Source organism: Salvelinus alpinus, chromosome 7, assembly GCF_045679555.1.
Source record: "Salvelinus alpinus chromosome 7, SLU_Salpinus.1, whole genome shotgun sequence".
In the NCBI taxonomy this organism is placed as follows: domain Eukaryota; kingdom Metazoa; phylum Chordata; class Actinopteri; order Salmoniformes; family Salmonidae; genus Salvelinus; species Salvelinus alpinus.
The window spans coordinates 34,614,803-34,636,396 of record NC_092092.1 but is presented as its reverse complement, the minus strand read 5'-3'; the positions used below and the strand labels follow the sequence as shown (position 1 = coordinate 34,636,396).

At 42.0% G+C, this 21,594-nt stretch overlaps 2 protein-coding genes across 3 annotated transcripts; one reads left to right on the top strand and one right to left on the bottom strand.

Moving 5' to 3' along the window:
- Window positions 1-81: 81 nt before the first annotated feature.
- LOC139580884 (cysteine-rich PDZ-binding protein-like) lies at window positions 82-3,675 on the bottom strand. The gene is made up of 5 exons (XM_071410005.1): window positions 3,558-3,675; window positions 3,176-3,241; window positions 2,920-2,974; window positions 2,725-2,846; window positions 82-603 (listed from the first exon to the last, which is right to left on the bottom strand). The coding sequence occupies exons 1-5, from the start codon at window positions 3,571-3,573 to the stop codon at window positions 539-541; spliced, it is 324 nt and encodes a 107-aa protein (XP_071266106.1). The 5' UTR covers window positions 3,574-3,675; the 3' UTR covers window positions 82-538.
- A 25-nt stretch (window positions 3,676-3,700) lies between these two features.
- LOC139580883 (phosphatidylinositol-glycan biosynthesis class F protein-like) lies at window positions 3,701-6,838 on the top strand. 2 transcript variants are annotated; one of them, XM_071410003.1, is made up of 6 exons: window positions 3,701-4,003; window positions 4,448-4,710; window positions 4,846-4,937; window positions 5,051-5,167; window positions 5,422-5,530; window positions 5,643-6,838. In XM_071410003.1, the coding sequence occupies exons 2-6, from the start codon at window positions 4,483-4,485 to the stop codon at window positions 5,754-5,756; spliced, it is 660 nt and encodes a 219-aa protein (XP_071266104.1). In that variant the 5' UTR covers window positions 3,701-4,003; window positions 4,448-4,482; the 3' UTR covers window positions 5,757-6,838. The 2 variants fall into 2 exon arrangements, with proteins under 2 accessions (XP_071266104.1, XP_071266105.1); XM_071410004.1 differs by having other exon boundaries at window positions 3,780-4,003; window positions 4,453-4,710.
- The last annotated feature ends 14,756 nt before the right edge of the window (window positions 6,839-21,594 follow it).

Below are 21,594 nucleotides of genomic sequence, written 5' to 3'. Positions count from 1 at the left end.
AAGCCTATTGAATAAGACCCTGTACACCAAACAGACATTTGTTGGAATGTTTTGGTCTGAGACAAAACAAATGAATAATAATTTCATTGCCATTACATATTTAATATTTTAATGCACTCAAAAACATGACACGTGATATAATTCCCAATGAATTGATAAAAGGAAACTCCTGTATCAGAGCAGGTTTGACACAACCGGAGAGAAACCATCAGTCCAGCTATTAAAACTAAAAGTAGTCTCGGATTTGGTGTGTGGAACAGTACTGGCCACTTATTGCTGCTAAAAGCTGAGGGTTATAGGAGCTGTACAATAGGGAGGGAAACACACACACACACACACACACACACACACACACGAGATAGAGCTGGAAAGAGTAAGAACCCTTTGACTGTATCTCTGCTATGAGAGTTTTAGACGGGGTCAAAGCAAGCCTGCTACACAATAAAGTGGTCATTTCTCATGCCCACCTTCCTTCCCCTCCTTTTCTTTCTCACTCCCCTTCTTTCTCTGGTTATATTGGTGGCCTGTCAGAAGCCTATCAGACGGAGGTCTGCTTGTAGTTCTTGGTGTCCAGAACCTTCTTCCCACACATGGCACAGATCCCTAAGTGAGAGTGAGAGAAAAAGGGGGAGAGAAGGGAGATTGTGAACATTATTACATCTTCACTGAATGACAATTTGCTTCTTAGGGAGTTTTGTGGAAATATTGAATCAAATATCTCTCAGATACCGGAACTTGTAAATTCAAATAGACTTTATTACAAAGTAACAGAAGCCGAGCAATTCCATGGAACAAGTTAATTTTCTTGTTACATTCAAGCTTTATAGGTTTCCATCTTCAAAATAACACACATGGTCATTCCCCTCTATGTAGATGATTAACTCCCCTTGGCCTTGAGCCACCATTATCTTCCTGTTCCAATAATTGCTTGTTAAAGCCCACATCTGCTCAGTTTAGATTATATTATATTGGTGGCGGCGCCATAGTGTTAATACAAAAAAAGAATACATTTATTGCATATATACTTTCCTAATAAGTGCTTTTCTAATAATACTTGATTAGTACAAACATATGTTCTTATTACAGATACATGGCTTTTGGTGCCTATATTAATTAAGGTACACATTTTCTGCCTCCGTTCTGTATTTACATATCTAGTGATTAACTCCATGTTGACCCAGTCTGTAGACTCCCATGGATTCTGCTTCCTTTCTGTTTTTATATGTCCAATGGTTAACTCTTTATTTATCCAGCTCTGTCCATTCACCTGAGCTCAGCCTTTATTCTGCTTACACGTCTATTAATTAATCCTATGTTTTCTGTCTCAATACTTCTGGGAAAACAGTCTAGATACTGGAAAATCAAATATTGTCATGAATTTTCACCTACAAGAGCAACCAAAATGGCAGAAAAGATGGGGTGTGTAGTAGTGATGCGCGGGTCAGCTGTTTGTTCATCCACACCGCTCGACTATATGTGATAAAGTGAAAATCTGAGGTCCGCCCCCGACCCTAATGCGCAAATATAGAAAATGCGCTGTACAGTCAGAGATGCGCTAACTATTTTTTGACAGGGGGTGCAGGTTGTTGTTTTTTAAAGCCCAATTTAAATTAGGCACGATTCTGCTTATCATTTCCTACATTTTGGTAGGCTATTTGTTAGTCAACTTGTTTAGATACATGCAGCTTCTCATCTGTAATTACGTGTTGCCCTAGAAGACTAAATAAACCCTTGCTCACCAGAAAATGTCATACATCGATAGAATGAATGCGTCAATCTAGTTTGATTTTTAATGCATCTAGTTGACATTGGTAACGTTCTCTTTCATCTCTGCTTCTCTCCTGCAGCAAAGGCATTTAGGGAACGGGGAGAAAATGCAAAAGCGGTAATGATTTTGTGTGTAAAATTGACAAATGACATCAGTTTGACTGGTTTTAATAGAATTAAAAGCTGTGAAAACAACCCAACATGTTTGTGATAAGATTTCCGTTCAGCTTGGATGCATATTTTATCAGCTTTTACGATGCTGATAAAGATAGCACCTTTACAGGCGGTCCCTAATCGCGCATTCATTCTCTCAAGATGCTGTAAGAAATATATAATAATTCTGCAGGAGTTAATATTATATTAGGCTATGTGAGAGGTTATAGACCTACAGTCAGTGTCCAGATTTCAGTTAGGACTACTATTCCATTTAACCCATCTGAACAGTACAGTTATATTGATGTGCCATATTTGAAGTCCCTGTCGAATTTGTATAGCGCCTCACAATCAACATGTTTCCCAAACATTAGGCTACTGTTCCAGCCCTCCCTTCTCTTTATTTTCAACTCTCCATTTTGCAGCTTTTCTCTTATTGAATTAAACTCCGACATTGTCCTTTTTGCCTCAGTGGATAGCCGTAAATTTTTTCTGCCCAAGTTCCCAAAAGCATTTGGCAGTTGGTGTGTATTTGGCAAGCGTACAGTTAGTGTGTAAGCCTAATTTAGGGCCTAACGCCTGATAAATATAATTAGAATAAAAACCTCAATATAGCCTATAGATATGAATTGTACAAGAAGCATACATTTATGGATTTTTAAAGCATTGTTTTCTCTTTATACATCCCACCCTATACATCCCATATTTTATGACCCCAAACCCGCTTGACCCGCACGTATAACCCTGGGGCCTGCAGGTTATGAGTCAACCCGCGCATCACTAGTGTGTAGGCAGATATAGTACCTTTCTTGTAGGCACAGCCCTGGCAGTAGTGAGATCCTGATTGGTGAACAGAGCTCTTGCAGATTCGGCAGATGCCAAAGCACGACTTGCCTGATTTTCCTGGCTTCCCATAAGGATCAAACCTGTTGACAGAATCATATTATCGTAACATAACCATAATCTGACCATATACAACATCAACAACAACTGTCTTACCTAGCCTTCTTAGATGTCAGAGCCTTGTTCTCATTCAGCTTCCGCCCACCACTCTCTAAAAACATAATACATTTACATTTACATTTAAGTCATTTAGCAGACGCTCTTATCCAGAGCGACTTACAAATTGGAAAGTTCGTACATATTCATCCTATATAGTATAATACAGTATACTATTGTGAATACATAGTTTTGAATAGTTTGATACTATGTGCAATACACAATTCTGTATCTATAATACGAGTCCTATATCTACCTGTGGTGTTCCTTGCTCCGTCCTTCCAGGTGTCTGGAGTTATCACCCTGCCCAGCTTCTTCTCACCTGAGATAGAAAGAGAAGCGATAGAGGCCGAGGGTGAAGAAAGAGAGGAAGAAAAGTTCAGAAATAGGAGTAGATGTTGAAAGGAGATGGGGAGAGACGAGAGATAGGAATTCATTGTTAGCTACAGGACTCACACAAACACTTCTCGTTCGTGTCTGTGATATATAATAGGGCATGTTAACTAGGTAACGTTAGACTAAACAACAAAACAAGCCTTCTGCAACACAACAGTTACCTGAGATAAACAAAATTAGACAGCTAGCCAGTTAACGTTAGTTATCTTCTTATAACTTCTAATTATCCAGAACTTACTTACAATTGTCGCAAACCATAGTTTCCTCGTTTTGTACAACACTTTTGGCTAACACCACTAATAAACTGGACCTAAATGTGTAGCTAGTCAGTTATAAACTTCCTGTTTCCGTTTTCAACGTCTGGGACCTCAGAACCTGATTGGTTGGTCTCGCAGGAGTGGTAAACCGTTATTGGTTGCCAAATTTGTCAGTCAATGTAAGCGTCTGACCTTGCGCTGCTTCATGTTTACGGAAGGGAGTCTGATGAATGACCACGACATTATCGATGTGAAATATTGAAAAACAGCCACGTAGGCCTATAGTTAACTTGTCTAATTTAGAATAGTAAACTACTGTATTATGTCGAAGGATACAGCTAGCTAGGCTACAAAGGCAGTAGCTAGCTAGATAGCAAAAAAACGTCAACTTGACTCAACGTCATATCTCAGTACGAGGAAGGGGTCTCAAGGTAGGCTATTCAGACTATCCACCCGACTGGAGCTGCTGTAGTTGGTTTTGTGCTCAAAAAGAGCTGATGGGTTATTGCTAGGGGTTTTAGTGCTTCAGACTATTATGATAATGATTAACAATGCATCCAGCCTGGTCTGACATATTTGTATATTTTAGTCATTTAGCAGACGCTCTTATCCAAAGCGACTTACAGAAGCAATTAGGGTTAAGTGCCTTGCTCAAGGGCACATCAACATATTTTTCACCTAGTTGGCTCGATGATTTAAACCAGCAACCTTTCGGTTACTGGCCCAAAGTGCTTAAGCGTTAGACTATCTGCTAACTATGCCTTTATAGCACAGTCAGGTGGTAGTGCACTCGCCCTGTAACTGGGGTTGCTGGTTCAAACCCTGCTACAGCTTTTCCTCTCAATAACTGCAACATACCATATTTCCAATTTCAGTACAGGTAGTCCTGGCCAGACCTCTCTCCAGCACCATGTGGGACGAGGAGATCAGACATATGGCGTCCAGCCACGCCATCATGGCATCGGGGGTGTTTATGGCGACAGTGGTGCCGGCGGTGCTAGTGCCGGGTTTCTCTGTGTATGGAACACACCTGCTGTGGCAGTACTCTGTTGCCGGGGTTGTCGCTGTGGTCAACATCTCCCTGTTCTGGCTGCTGGGGGTCAGCCCCCCTACCAAGAAACACACTATCACCTACAAGGTACACACACAGTCACCTAAAGAAACAGAAACACACACTCACCTACAAGGCATACTCACTATGAAGATATGATCAGTTTTATACGAGAACTGAATGGTATGAGGTGATCATCTCTTTCTCTCCTCCCCCCTCCAGATGTCTAGGTTGGTGCGTTCCTGTCTCTACTTGCTCCTCTCCTGTCTGTTCTTCCACACTGTAGTGGTCCTGTATGGAGCACCGCTACTGGAGTGAGTGTTGCCAAGACAGTGTGTTTCCACCTGCCAATATTGAGTGTGTCAGATTTTGTTGAAAGTCTTTGGAAGTCTTTGTTTCTGAGTCTTTCACTGTGTTTGCGTGTTAGGTCTGCGCTGGAGACGTTCTCTCTGGCGGTGTTGTTGACCAGTCTAACCACTCTGAGGTGTGTGTGTGTCCTCGGGCCCAACGTCCAAGCCTGGATAAGAGTCTTCAGCCGACATGGGTACTACCTCTATCTACGTCTACCTCTGTCTCTCTCTTTCAGTCTCGCATTTCCATATTCTCTTATTCTCTCTCACATTCTAGTCAAACTCTCTCTCCAACTACTTCTTTATCTTCTCTCTCTTTCTCTGACAGAGACAGTATGTCTGTACTGTATGTCCACTGGGAGACAGTCTACCACTACGTCACAAGCTTCACAATGTCAATGCTTTGTGTGTAAAATGTGTATATGTATACTTGTGTGATTTGTTTTAGGGCCATGTCGGTGTGGGACACCTCTCTACAGATGGTGGTCGGCTGCAGTGTTGTGGGAGCCTGGCTGGGAGCCTTCCCTATCCCTTTGGACTGGGACCGACCCTGGCAGGTCAGATCACACAGAGAAAGGCCATGAGTAGAGCTGACACGATTCCTTTGTATATCAGCAAACCGTGTTTGTTCTACACAATATATTTATATCACAACGCTGTTCCCTGTAGGTGTGGCCTGTGTCCTGCAGTCTGGGTGGAGTGATTGGTTACCTGACTGGGCTAGTCGTCGCCCCCGCCTGGATACACTGGCACCGGAAAAACCTCACCTACAAGAGCAAGTGATGGACAGGACAGGGAGGGAGTGAGTGTGGGTGGGTGGATGGGTGGGTGTGAGAGTATGTGTATTGTATTTTTTATTTAACTAGGCAAGTCAGTTAAGAACAAGTTCTTATTTACAATGATGGCCTACCAAAAGGCAAAAGGCCTCCTGTGGGGACGGGGCCTGGGATAATAAAAAAATACAGTATAAATAATCAAATATAATAAATCTAAACACAACACTACATAAAGAGAGACCTAAGACAATACCATAGCAAGGCAGCAACACATGACAACACAACATGGTAGCAACACAACATGGTAGCAGCACAAAACATGGTACAAACATTGGGCACAGTCAACAGCACAAAGGTCAAGAAGGTAGAGACAACAATACATCACACAAAGCAGCCACAACTGTCAGTAAGAGTGTCCATGATTGAGTTTTTGAATGAAGAGATTGAGATAAAACTGTCCAGTTTGAGTGTTTGTTGCAGCTCGTTCCAGTCGCTCGCTGCAGCGAACTGAAACCAACTGGCCGAATGGTAAAGAACATCTAGCCGCTCGAGAGCACCCTTACCGGTCGATCTATAAATTAGGTCTCTGTAATCTAGCATGGGTAGGATGGTCATCTGAATCAGGGTTTGGCAGCTGGGGTGAAAGAGGAGCGATTACGATAGAGGAAACCAAGTCTAGATTTAACTTTAGCCTGCAGCTTTGATATGTGCTGAGAGATGGACAGTGCACCGTCTATCCATTCTCCCAAGTACTATGTATGTGTATTGTATGTATGTGTATTGTATGTATGTGTAGTGTATGTATGTGTATTGTATGTATGTGCATTGTATATTGGGGTGAAAGAGGAGTGATATTGTATGTGTGTATTGTGTATGTATGTGTGTATTGCATATATGTGCATGCTTGTTATGTCACTACTCCAGGCTGCTGTTAAATTATCCCATTAGTAATCCTGCTGTATTCCTTTGGTATCTGAATATTTATTGGGCTGTTGGTGGACAGGCCCTTTCCTGTAAAATATGATGTTGCCATGTAAAAATATTCCAGATTTCCTCTTTTTTGACAAATAAAGTCTTAGTTTCTTTTTATTCCTCTGATTGTTTTTCCCTATAGGCTTCTAATAGGGGTTTAACAGACAAACCACAGCGCTGTACCGCCACAGCTGTGCATTTCACACACACACACACACTGCCACTATACCATGAAGTCCAAGGAACTGGCCGTCGATTTCTGAGATAGAAATTGTTTTATACCCTTCCCCAGATATATGCCTCATCACAATTCTAGAATGTTGAAGGTTTCCAAGAGCACAGTGTTCTCCATCATTGGGAAATGGAATGGCCCAACCAAAGCTCAGACTTGAATCACATTGAAAATCTGTGGAAAGATTGCTGTTCACCACCACTCCCCAGCTAACATAAGAGTTTGAGAAATTCTGCCGATACAGACTAAATCTGCCGATACAGATTGCTGCCAAAGGTGCTTCTATGATTTGTTTAGCATAGCAACGTTGAATGAATGTCATTATTATAATTAACGACTTGGTCAAAACATGAGAAATTAACTAATGACCAGCCCGCTTGGGTAGCAACTTCAGAAGGCAAAAATCAATTTACTAATTTAAAATGTTTGGAAAACAGGACCTCTGATTTGACACACTGAACTCTATCTGAGAAGTAGTTGGTGAACCAGGCAAGGTAGTCATTAAAAAAAAAAAATTATCTTAATTTGGTTTGGTTTTTAACCTTATGGTCCACTTAGGAGCCTACAAGTCACAGTAAAACATGAACATTTTTAACCATAACATTTGAAAAAAATTGTTGTATACAATCTACATTAACAATCTAAATGGACCAAAAAGAGACAATAGAAAAAACTGTCAATGGCAATGTGAGAAAATTATGGTAACTAGTCTGGCCCTAATTCAGGTTAATAGTTTTTTATGTAAGCCAGGGCAGGATCAGCCAGCGGCGGTTTCCCGCATGCGCGAGGACTGGGCCGCCTGTGAGTGCTTTGGGACAGGGGTGGGGCCCACGGCAGCACCCGCTGCTCGTTGAGAAGAGTAAGAACAATACGTGCTTTCACGTCAGAGTCTCCAATAACACCAGAAAAAGTCCCTAGATTTGTCGCTAGTCACTTTTTTGAAAATGTGTCGGTACAGGAGTCTGAATACTCGCTAAATATAGCGACAAAGTCGCTAAGTTGGCAACACTGATTGAGTCTGCCGATAAGAATAAGGTGATTGACAGAGTCGAAAGCCATGGCCAAGTCGATGAAGACTGCTGCAGAATACTGTCTTTTATCGATGGCGGTTATGATATCGTTTAGGACCTTGAGCGTGGCTGAGGTGCACCCATGACCAGCTCGGAAACCAGATTGCATAGCGGAGAAGGTACGGTGGGATTCGAAATGGTCAGTGATCTGTTTGTTAACTTGGCTTTCGAAGACTTTAGAAAGGCAGGGCAGGATGGATATAGGTCTGTAACAGTTTGGGTCTAGAGTGTCTCCCCCTTTGAAGAGGGGGATGACCGTGGCAGCTTTACAATCTTTAGGGATCTCAGACGATACGAAAGAGAGGTTGAACAGGCTAGTAATTGGGGTCGCAACAATTTCGGCGGATAATTTTAGAAAGAGAGGGTCCATATTTTCTAGCCCAGCTGATTTGTAGGTATCCAGATTTTGCAGCTCTTTCAGAACATCAGCTATATGGATTCGGGTGAGTCGGCAAGTTGCTGGGGGGGGGGGGTTATTCTCCATGGACTTTACAGTGTCCCAAAACTTTTGGGAATTAGTGCTACAGGATGCAAATATCTGTTTGAAAAAGCTAGCCTTTGCTTTCCTAACTGACTGTGTATATTGGTTCCAGACTTCTCTGAAAAGTTGCATATCGCGCGGGCTATTCGATGCTAATGCAGTACGCCACAGGATGTTTTTGTGCTGGTCAAAGGCAGTCAAGTCTGGAGTGAACCAAGGGCTATATCTGTTCTTAGTTCTACATTTTTTGAATGGTGCATGCTTATTTAAGATGGTGAGGAAAGCACTTTTACAGAACAACCAGGCATCCTCTACTGACGGGATGAGGACAATGTCCTTCCAGGATACCCGGGCCAGGTCGATTAGAAAGACCTGCTCGCTGAAGTGTTTTAGGGAGCGTTTGACAGTGATGAGTGGTGGTCGTTTGACCGCGGACCCATTACGGACGCAGGCAATGAGGCAGTGATCGCTGAGATCCTGGTTGAAGACAGCAGAGGTGTATGTAGAGGGCAAGTTGGTCAAGATGATATCTATGAGGGTGCCCATGTTTACGGATTTAGGGTTGTACCTGGTAGGTTCCTTGATAATTTGTGTGAGATTGAGGGCATCTAGCTTAGATTGTAGGATGGCCGGGGTGTTAAGCATGTCCCAGTTTAGGTCACCTAACAGTACGAACTCTGAAGATAGATGGGGGGAAATCAATTCACATATGGTGTCCAGGGCATAGCTGTGGGCTGAGGGGGGTCTATAACAGGGAACAGTGAGGGACTTATTTACGGAAAGTAGAAGCTCGAATTGTTTGGGCACAGACCTGGATAGTATGACAGAACTCTGCAGCCTATCTCTGCAGTAGATTGCAACTCCGCCCTCTCTAGCAGTTCTATCTTGATGGAAAATGTTGTAGTTGGGGATGGAAATTTCAGAATTTTTGGTGGCCTTCCTAAGCCAGGATTCAGACATGGCTAGGACATCAGGGTTGGCGGAGTGTGCTAAAGCAGTGAATAAAACAAACTTAGGGAGGACGCTTCTGATGTTAACATGCATGAAACCAAGGCTTTTACGGTTACAGAAGTCAACAAATGAGAGCGCCTGGGGAATAGGTGTAGTACTGGGGGCTACAGGGCCCGGGTTAACCTCTACATCACCAGCGCCAGCAGTTTTACAGGCGCCCAACCAATTGTGCTAATATGTGTTTTTTTTCACGTTATTTGTGACTTATTTTGTACATAATGTTTCTGCAACCATATCTTACGGCAAAAAATAGCTTCTGGATATCAGGACAGCGATCACTCACCTCGGATTAGACAAAGATTTTTTCTACAACAAAGACGACGCACAAGACATTCTCCAAACACACCACAGGACCGACATCCCCGGTATTTGCAAGAGGAAACGACGCAGGTACAGAGGACAAAGAGCCAGATGCCTGGTCAGGACCCGGCGAAGGCAACTGGGAAAGCTGCCATTACCGTCAATACTACTCGCCAACGTGTAATCATTGGACAATAAATTAGACGAGGTACGATCACGAATATCCTACCAACGGGACATCAAAAATTGTAATATCCTATGTTTCACGGAATCGTGGCTGAATGACGACATGGATATTCAGCTAGCGGGATATACGCTGCACCGGCAAGATAGCACAGCACACTCCGGTAAGACGAGGGGGGGCGGTCTGTGCATATTTGTAAACAACAGCTGGTGCACGAAATCTAAGGAAGTCTCTAGATTTTGCTCGTCTGAAGTAGAGTATATTGTGATAAATTGCAGGCCACACTACTTCCCTAGAGAGTTCTCAGCTATACTTTTCGTGGCTGTTAATTTACCACCACAGACAGATGCTGGCACTAAGACCGCACTCAGTCAGCTGTATAAGGAAATAAGAAAACAGGAAACCACTCACCCAGAGGCGGCGCTCCTAGTGGCCGGAGACTTTAATGCAGGGAAACTTAAATCAGTTCTACCAAATTTCTATCAACATGGTAAATGTGCACCCAGAGGGAAAAAAATTCTACATCACCTGTACTCCACACACAGAGTACAAAGCTCTCCCTCGCCCTCCATTTGGTAAATCCGACCACAACTCTATCCTCCTGAAGCACCAGTGACTCAGTATATAAAAAAGTGGTCAGATGAAGCAGATGCTAAACTACAGGACTGTTTTGCTAACACAGACTGGAACATGTTCCGGGATTCTTCCGATGGCATTGAGGAGTACACCACATCAGTCACTGACTTTATCAATAAGTGCATTGAGGACATCGTCCCCACAGTGACTGTACGTACATACTCCAACCAGAAGCCGTGGATTACAGGCAACATTCGCACTGAGCTAAAGGGTAGAGCTGCCGCTTCAAGGTGCGGGACTCTAACCCGGAAGCTTACAAGAAATCCTGCTATGCCCTGTGACGAACCATCAAACAGGCAAAGCGTCAATACAGGGCTAAGATTGAATCATACTACACCGGCTCCGATGCTCGTCTTATGTGGCAGGGCTTGCAAACTATTACAAAGGGAAGCACAGCTGCGAGCTGCCCAGTGACACGAGCCTACCAGACAAGCTAAATCACTTCTATGCTCGCTTTGAGGCAAGCAACACTGATGCTGTTCCGGACAACTGTGTGATCACGCTCTCCGTAGCTGACGTGAGTAAGACCTTTAAACAGGTCAACATACACAAGGCCGCGGGGCCAGACGGATTACCAGGACGTGTGCTCCGGGCATGTGCTGACCAACTGGCAGGTGTCTTCACTGACATTTTCAACATGTCCCTGATTGAGTCTGTAATACCAACATGTTTCAAGCAGACCACCATAGTCCCTGTGCCCAAGAACACAAAGGCAACCTGCCTAAATGACTACAGACCCGTAGCACTCACGTCCGTAGCCATGAAGTGCTTTGAAAGGTTGGTAATGGCTCACATCAACACCATTATCCCAGAAACCCTAGACCCACTCCAATTTGCATACCGCGCCAACAGATCCACAGATGATGCAATCTCTATTGCACTCCACACTGCCCTTTCCCACCTGGACAAAAGGAACACTTGTGTGAGAATGCTATTCATTGACTAGAGCTCAGCGTTCAACACCATAGTACCCTCAAAGCTCATCACTAAGCTAAGGATCCTGGGACTAAACACCTCCCTCTGCAACTGGATCCTGGACTTCCTGACAGCCGCAACACATCTGCCACGCTGATCCTCAACACTGGAGCTCCACAGGGGTGCGTGCTCAGTCCCCTCCTGTACTCCCTGTTCACCCACGACTGCATGGCCAGGCACGACTCCAACACCATCATTAAGTTTGCAGACAACACAACAGTGGTAGGCCTGATCACAGACAACGATGAGACAGCTTATAGGGAGGAGATCAAAGACCTGGCCGTGTGGTGCCAGAATAACAACCTATCCCTCAACGTAGCCAAGACAAAGGGGATGATTGTGGACTACAGGAAAAGGAGGACCGAGCACGCCCCCATTCTCATCGACGGGGCTGTAGTGGAGCAGGTTGAGAGCTTTAAGTTCCACAGTGTCCACATCAACAACAAACTAAAATGGTCCAAACACACCAAGACAGTCGTGAAGAGGGCATGACAAAGCCTATTCCCCCTCAGGAAACTAAAAAGATTTGGCATGGGTCCTGAGATCCTCAAAAGGTTCTACAGCTGCAACATCGAGAGCGTCCTGACTGGTTGCATCACTGCCTGGTACGGCAATTGCTCGGCCTCTGACCACAAGGCACTACAGAGGGTAGTGCGTATGGCCCAGTACATCACAGGGGCTAAGCTGCCTGCCATCCAGGACCTCTACACCAGGCGGTGTCAGAGGAAGGCCCAAAAAATTGTCAAAGACTCCAGCCACCCCAGTCATAGACTGTTCTCTCTACTACTGCATGGCAAGCGGTACCGGAGTGCCAAGTCTAGGACAAAAAGGCTTCTAAACAGTTTTTACCCCCAAGCCATAAGACTCCTGAACAGGTAATCAAATGGCTACCCGGACTATTTGCATTGTGTGCACCCCCCCAACCCCCCAAATCCTCTTTTTACGCTGTTGCTACTCTCTGTTTATCATATATGTATAGTCACTTTAACTATACATTCATGTACATACTACCTCATTTGGGCCGACCAACCAGTGCTCCCGCACATTGGCTAACTGGGCTATCTGCATTGTGTCCCGCCACCCGCCAACCTCTCTTTTACGCTACTGCTACTCTCTGTTCATCATATATGCATAGTCACTTTAACCATATCTTCATGTACATACTACCTCAATCAGCCTGACTAACCGGTGTCTGTATGTAGCCTCGCTACTTTTATAGCCTCGCTACTGTATATAGCCTGTCTTTTTACTGTTGTTTTATTTCTTTACTTACCTATTGTTCACCTCACACCTTTTTTACACAATTGGTAAGTAAGCATTTCACTGTAAGGTACCCCTGTTATATTCGGCGCACGTGACAAATAAAATTTGATTTGATTTGATAAGGGTATGGCTAAAGGCAATAAGAACTGGTCGTCTAGTGCGTTGGGAACAGAGAATAAAAGGAGCAGATTTCTGGGCGTGGTAGAATAGATTCAGGGCATAATGTACAGACAAGGGTATGGTAGGATGTGAGTACAGTGAAGGTAAACCTAGGCATAGAGTGACGATGAGAGAGGTTGTGTCTCTAGAGGCACCAGTTAAGCCAGGTGAAGTCTGCATGTGTGGGGGGGTGGGACAAAAGAGCTATCTAAGGCATGTTGAGTGGGACTGAAATAAAACAATAAGAACTAACCGAAACAGCAGTAGACAAGGCATATTGAAATTAGAGAGAGGCATAAAGCTGGTAAATGACGATGAATGGGCAGAGAGGGTCAGTTAGGTACACAGTTAGGGACCTGAGTTCGGGGCTGGGGCCGACAGATAAACAAAGTGAGGTACCGTTTAAGTGAACAGTCCAACAGGCATCAGCTGTGTAGCTGAGGATCATAGGGTCCAATGAGCAGCAATAGGTGAGTCAGGGAGCCGTTCAGTAGTCGCTACTACGCTAGGCAAGCGGAAGACATGGTGATTCAGACAGCTAACAGGCCGGGGCTAGCAGATGGGTCTTCGGCGACAACGCAATGGAAACGCCTGTTGCAACCACATCGGACGATAACGTCAGCAGACCAGTCGTGATGGATCGGCTGGGCTCCGTGTCGACAATAAAGGGTCCAGGCCAGATTGGCAAAAGAGGTATTGTAGCCCAAGAATTAGCTGGTATGCCTTCGTCGCCTAGCCGGGAGATGGGCCTAGCTCGAGGCTAGCTCAAGGCTAACTGGTGCTTGCGTCGGGACAGAGGCGTTAGCCAACAGTAGCCCCTCGGATTGCAGCTAGCTAGCTGCGATGATCCAGTATAATGGTTCAGAGCTTGCGGCAGGAATCCGGTGATGTGGTAGAGAAAAGCAGTCCGATATGCTCTAAGTTAATATCGCGCTGTGCAGACTGGCAGGTATTGACTGAGCTAAAGCTGGCTGGTGTCCGAGCTAAAGGTGAAGACCGCTAGCAGTGGCTAACAATGAATACTAGCTAGTAGCTAGTTAGCTGGCTAGCTTCTGATGGAGGTTCCAGTTCTAAAGTATAAAAATAGCAGATCCGTACCACATAGTTCTCAGATGGAATGTGACATTAAAATATATACGGGGAAAAAACGAGGAAACAGACTATTTACACTGGACGAGACAGGATAAGACAAACACACGTCCGACTGCTACGCCATCTTGGACATGATCGTTTAAACTAATCAACTCATCATCAAGATATCGGTGTATCATCATGTGTGTTGGTGCTGGCCTGTAGATCTGAATGTACTGGATATATTTCCACCCATTCTATCTGAGGACAAGATGAAGCAGTTATACTGCTTACAAATCCAGGCCAATCACATCATGGTTTTGTTACATCTATCCAATCACACACTTATCAACAGAACATCCCTGGTCATCCCTACTGCCTCTGATCTGGCGGACTCACGAAACACACATGCTTCGTTTGTAAATTATGTCTGAATGTTGGATTGTGCCCCTGGCTATCAGAAATGTAAAAAACAAGAACTATGGTGCTGTTTGATTTGTTTAATATGAGGAATTTGAAATGGTTTATACTTTTACTTTATATTTTTGACTCAAGTATATTTTAGCAATTACATTTACTGTTGATACTTAAGTACATTTTAAACCAAATACTTTTAGACTTTTACTCAAGTAGCAGTTTACTGGTTGACTTTTACTTTTACTTGAGTCATTTTCTATTAAGGTAGCTTTACTTTTACTCAAGTATGACAATTGGGTACTTTTTCCACCACTGGTTGAAGCCCTGCCTCTGCTTCTACCATCTGTCGCTACACTAGTGGTAAATCCAGTTTGTAGTGGCTTGGTCACTCACCATCATTAACATGGATTAGTCTTTAGACCAGGGGTTCCCAAACTTTTTTGGCCTGCAACCCCTTTTTGATATCAAACATTTTTCGCGACCCCACCAGGTAAAAAAAAGTGATGTTTATTTTTTAAATTGGGGCTATGACAGTCTATTACAAATCAGTCAGACAACACTTTTGACCAGGGGCACAACATTGGTTTTAGAAGTGGGGGGGACATAATTATATATGGACAAAAAACATTTTTTTTGTCCATTAAAATGACATCAAATTGATCAGAAATACAGTATAGACATTGTAAATGTTGTAAATAACTATTGTAGCTGGAAACAGCTCATTTTTAATGGTATATCTACAGAGGCCCATTATCAGCAACCATCACTCCTGAGTTCCAATGGCACGTTGTGTTTTATGTGTGGTTTTTTAAAGGGGTGGATGAGCTTAATATTGCGGAAAGAATGTTGCTTCCATCAATGTAATTGTCTGCATCATTTCCAATCCCCCATATATTTTTTGGGGTAAATATATATATCCATATACATACACGCATGCATACATATACACATATATACATACACATACCTACAGTGGGGAGAACAAGTATTTGATACACTGCCGATTTTGCAGGTTTTCCTACTTACAAAGCATGTAGAGGTCTGTCATTTTTATCATAGGTACACTTCAACTGTGAGAGACGGAATCTAAAACAAAAATCCAGAAAATCACATTGTATGATTTTTAAGTAATTAATTTGCATTTTATTGCATGACATAAGTATTTGATACATCAGAAAAGCAGAACTGAATATTTGGTACAGAAACCTTAGTTTGCAATTACAGAGATCATACGTTTCCTGTAGTTCTTGACCAGGTTTGCACACACTGCAGCAGGGATTTTGGCCCACTCCTCCATACAGACCTTCTCCAGATCCTTCAGGTTTCGGGGCTGTCGCTGGGCAATACGGACTTTCGGCTCCCTCCAAAGATTTTCTATTGGGTTCAGGTCTGGAGACTGGCTAGGCCACTCCAGGACCTTGAGATGCTTCTTACGGAGCCACTCCTTAGTTGCCCTGGCTGTGTGTTTCGGGTCGTTGTCATGCTGGAAGACCCAGCCACGACCCATCTTCAATGCTCTTACTGAGGGAAGGAGGTTGTTGGTCAAGATCTCGCGATACATGGCCCCATCCATCCTCCCCTCAATACGGTGCAGTCGTCCTGTCCCCTTTGCAGAAAAGCATCCCCAAAGAATGATGTTTCCACCTCCATGCTTCACGGTTGGGATGGTGTTCTTGGGGTTGTACTCATCCTTCTATTCCTCCAAACACGGCGAGTGGAGTTTAGAGCAAAAAGCTCTATTTTTGTCTCATCAGACCACATGACCTTCTCCCATTCCTCCTCTGGATCATCCAGATGGTCATTGGCAAACTTCAGACGGGCCTGGACATGCGCTGGCTTGAGCAGGGGGACCTTGCGTGCGCTGCAGGATTTTAATCCATGACGGCGTAGTGTGTTACTAATGGTTTTCTTTGAGACTGTGGTCCCAGCTCTCTTCAGGTCATTGACCAGGTCCTGCCGTGTAGTTCTGGGCTGATCCCTCACATTCCTCATGATCATTGATGCCCCACGAGGTGAGATCTTGCATGGAGCCCCAGACCGAGGGTGATTGACCGTCATCTTGAACTTCTTCCATTTTCTAATAATTGTGCCAACAGTTGTTGCCTTCTCACCAAGCTGCTTGGCTATTGTCCTGTAGCCCATCCCAGCCTTGTACAGGTCTACAATTTATCCCTGATGTCCTTACACAGCTCTCTGGTCTTGGCCATTGTGGAGAGGTTGGAGTCTGTTTGATTGAGTGTGTGGACAGGTGTCTTTTATACAGGTAACGAGTTCAAACAGGTGCAGTTAATACAGGTAATGAGTGGAGAACAGGAGGGCTTCTTAAAGAAAAACTAACAGGTCTGTGAGAGCCGGAATTCTTACTGGTTGGTAGGTGATCAAATACTTATGTCATGCAATAAAATGCAAATTAATTACTTAAAAATCATACAATGTGATTTTCTGGATTTTTGTTTTAGATTCCGTCTCTCACAGTTGAAGTGTACCTATGATAAAAATGACAGACCTCTACATGCTTTGTAAGTAGGAAAACCTGCAAAATCGGCAGTGTATCAAATACTTGTTCTCCCCACTGTACCTATATAGACAATACTTTTTTCAGAATATATCTTTATTATTCCCAACAAACCCTACCACCCTTCCCCCAATTGGAGTAAACTAATAAACACTTAGGCTTCTACCTTCAGTTTATACATCTTATACACATTTTACAGAAACAATCTATTTTACAATAGTTATATTTTGTTTGTTTTTAGTCCTTCCTCTATTTCTGATGTCCATCCAGTTTGATTTCTATTTGTAACTGTGCTATTTCACAAAAGTTCTGAACCTATATACATTTTACAGACCTCGTATGTTTTACATTGGTTATCTTGTTATTAGTCCCACCCTTCAACACCCTTCAACCCCTCCCGTCTATCTCTCAACATCATCCATTTTGGATTTATTTTTGCCATATATTTTTCAACTGTGCTGTGATGCTTCACAAAAGTATTGAACCTTTCTATTCTCATAGCTTCTACAGATTGTAAATGTAAAAAAAAAAATGTTTTGCTAAAATAATTATTATATTATTGATTGATTGACTATGGCTTTTCAAATCATCCAGTATTGCTATCTGCAGCGTTTGTTCTAGGCAAATGTTGCAATTCTTCAGCCATTTCTGGACCTGTGACCAAAAACAAGCTACATATGGACAATACCAAAATAAATTATCTAAAGACTCTGCCTCCTCACAGCAGAATCTGCAGAGCTGGGAAGATTGTATATATATAACATTCTATTGGTTGCAAGAATTTTGTATAGTAATTTAAATTGAAAAATTTGAAGTTTTGAATCCGGCTTTGTTTTGCGTATCAATTCATAAACCATGTGCCATGGAATGGGTACATCGAAAATCTCTTCACAGCTATTTTGCAATTTATATGGCACAGCTGTCCGTTTTTTGGTCCTTAAATGAAATTGGTATATGTTTTTATTTATCACACTTTTCTTTAACCATTTATGTTCTTTAATAAAAGGCCGACATACAACTTCCTTACTTTTTTCCCCTTCTACTTGCCTCTTCCATTTTTGTGGTAATGCTGCAATTAATTGGTTGTAATTTCCATATGTCTGTGTTAGCTGTATGTGTGACATAACTCCACCAGTCCTATTTATGATATCATTCAATAAAATTATACCTTTTTTATTTTTATTTTTTTTGAAAAATACGTTTTTTTAATCAATTAGTATATTTGAATTTAACCACAATATTTGTTGTATTATTTGTTCTGTCTTTTCAGGTGGATTAAACTGAAATTGCAACCAACTTTCTAAGGCTTGTTTAAAAAATTTCCTTTTCAAACAACTGAAAGTGAGCAGGTGTAATCTGAATTTTCAAGGGAAAAAGGCCCTTGAACATAGAATGAGACATTCTTACCAATTTACTAGAGAACCTGTTTGGATTTAAGTATGACTTTTGTATGACTGAAGCCTTTAGTGAGAGGTCTAATGCTTTAATATTTAATCATTTCTGCCCTCCGAATTCATATTCAATATATATATATTATATTAAAAGGGCCTTTTAAAGGCCCTTTTAAATTTGTCTGGTTTGCCGTTCCAAATAAAATGTAATATTTTTTGTTCATATAATTTAAAAAGCAGGTCACTAGGTGTAGGCAAAACCATAAGCAAATAGGTGTGATATGACTAATGAGTTAATCAGGATGATTTTTCCACAAATAGACAGGTATTTTCCTTTCCATGGTAGCAAGATTTTATCTATTTTTGCTAACTTTCTATAAAAATGTATTGGAGTGAGATCATTTCTTTCTTTTGGTATTTGTATACCGAGTATGTCCACATCTCCGTCATACCATTTAATTGGTAAACTACATGGTAATGTAAAATTAGCATTTTTTTGTGATCCAATACGTAATATAGTACACTCATAATTTGGTTTTAATCCAGAGAGGATAGCAAAAGTATCTAGATCCTCTATGAGGCCGTGGAGAGATTCTAATTGTGGTTTTAAAAGAAAACATGAATCATGACCGTACAATGACACCTTAGTTTTTAAGCCACGGATTTCTAATCCCTTAATATTATTATTTGATCTAATTTTAACAGCTAACATTTCGATAGCAATAATAAATAGATATGCCGATAGTGGACAACCTTGTTTTACTCTAGATAGTTTAAAACTTTCTGAGATGTAGCCATTATTTACTATTTTACACCTAGGGTTACTATACATAATTTTAACCCATTTTATAAGAGATTCCTCAAAATTGAAATATTCTAGGCATTTATATATAAACTCCAGTTGTACTTTATCAAAAGCCTTTTCAAAATCAGCTATGAAAACCAGGTCTAGTGTTCCCGATATTTCATAGTATTCTATTGTTTCCAGTACTTATCTTATATTATCTCCAATGTATCGACCATGTAAAAAGCCTGTCTGATTAGGATGAATAATATCTGACAATACTTTTTTAATTCTATGCGCCAAGCATTTTGCTAGGATTTTTTGCATCACAACACTGAAGCACGTTGTGTTAGCTAATCCAAGTTTATCATTTTAAAAGGCTAATTGATTATTAGAAAACCCTTTTGTAATTATGTTAGCACAGCTGAAAACTGTTCTTCCGATTAAAGAAGCAATAAAACTGTCCTTCTTTAGACTAGTTGAGTATCTGGAGCATCAGCATTTGTGGGTTCGATTACAGGCTCAAAATGGCTAGAAACAAAGACATTTCTTCTGAAACTCATCAGTCTATTCTTGTTCTGAAAAATGAAGGCTATTCCATGTGAGAAATTGCCAAGAAACTGAAGATCTTGTACAACGCTGTGTACTTCTCCCTTCACAGAACAGAGCAAACTGGCTATAACCAGAATAAAGAGGAGTGGGAGGCCCCGGTGCATAACTGAGCAAGACGAAAAGAACATTAGAGTGTATAGTTTGAGAAACAGACATCTCACAATTCCTCAACTGGTAGCTTCATTAAATAGTGCCCGCAAAACACCAGTCTCAATGTCAACAGTGAAGAGGCGACTCCGGGATGCTGGGCCTAACGAATACAGTCATGTGTGGTAACTCTGCAATTCATTCGAAAGACACTCTGGGAAATATGCAAATAAGGCTTTACACTAAGCAGTGTGTTAATTTAACACTGAAAAGTGTGGACCCATACAGACACTGGACTAGTGTTAAATTTAACACTCTCAGTGTGGATTTAACACTCAGAATTTGCTGTGTGGCTCCCCGATGAAAAAATAACATTCATTACTGTAGTTATTCTTAAGCCAACCTGTACTCTATGATTTAGAGGTGCGTTGAATAGATTCCCCGACCTGGACTTGAGCGAGCGCTTGGCTTGTTCTCGACACTGTGTGCACAATGAAATTTACGCCCACCGTGATGTATAGCACCGCCCACCGGGCAAAATGGCGATACAGCTACTACTGGAAGTGACTTTTTCATAGCAGGTTTGGAGAACATAGGCAGCAGGTTAGGAGAATTAGCAGGTAAGGTTAAGGTTAGGAAAAGGGTTAGGGTTAGCGAAAATGCTCTCCAAACTTACTATGAAAAGTAACTTCCGGTCATAGCTGTCCCGTTTGCCAAACCAGAAAGGAATGACATGAGGTGCGGGTCTGTTGTTGCTATATTGGATCACTTTTAGTCCTCATGATTACGTGACTGAGTATTATCATGTTGCTATATTGGATCACTTTTAGTCCTCGCATGATTACGTGACTGAGTATTATCATGTTGCTATATTGGATCACTTTTAGTCCTCACATGATTACGTGACTGAGTATTATCATGTTGCTATATTGGATCACTTTTAGTCCTCACATGATTACGTGACTGAGTATTATCATGTTGCTATATTGGATCACTTTTAGTCCTCATGATTACATGACTGAGTATTATCATGTTGCTATATTGGATCACTTTTAGTCCTCATGATTACGTGACTGAGTATTATCATGTTGCTATATTGGATCACTTTTAGTCCTCATGATTACGTGACTGAGTATTATCATGTTGCTATATTGGATCACTTTTAGTCCTCATGATTACGTGACTGAGTATTATCATGTTGCTATATTGGATCACTTTTAGTCCTCATGATTACGTGACTGAGTATTATCATGTTGCTATATTGGATCACTTTTAGTCCTCATGATTACGTGAGTGAGACAGAGAGATTATTCACAAGGAGGGAGTGAATAGTAATAGAGAGATATATGAGTGGTGCTAATTGTTACAGCAGCTCTTACCTCCACTAGTATCTAAGCCTGCTTCAGACTGGGTGGGGACAGCAGTAGTTGACAGACAGTTTAAACAGCTCAGTCTGACTACCAGAGATAGATACCTGGTCCTGCTCTTCTACCATCTGGACTTGTAAGTCTATCACTGGCCTGCTGGTTTCATCTCATCTCCTCGAGATGAAGTAAAGCCAGAGTCCCAGATAACATTTATGAAAGTCGAGGTGTAATGGTGCTTGGATAATTCCCTGTCTCTATACTCTTTTTCAATTGTTTTTATTGAATCATGTCAAAGGCAGTACAATTAATAAGAAGCAA

Bases quoted from the DNA above. Each gene is read 5' to 3' on its own strand.
- LOC139580884 (XM_071410005.1), bottom strand. The intron at 2,847-2,919 runs GTAAGACAGTTG...TTCTGTCAACAG, and splicing joins CTGACATCTAAGAAGGCTAG to GTTTGATCCTTATGGGAAGC. The intron at 604-2,724 runs GTACTATATCTG...ACTCTCACTTAG, and splicing joins GGGCTGTGCCTACAAGAAAG to GGATCTGTGCCATGTGTGGG.
- LOC139580883 (XM_071410003.1), top strand. From the start codon at position 4,483: ATGTGGGACGAGGAGATCAGACATATGGCGTCCAGCCACGCCATCATG. The intron at 4,711-4,845 runs GTACACACACAG...TCCCCCCTCCAG, and splicing joins AACACACTATCACCTACAAG to ATGTCTAGGTTGGTGCGTTC. The intron at 5,531-5,642 runs GTCAGATCACAC...TGTTCCCTGTAG, and splicing joins ACTGGGACCGACCCTGGCAG to GTGTGGCCTGTGTCCTGCAG.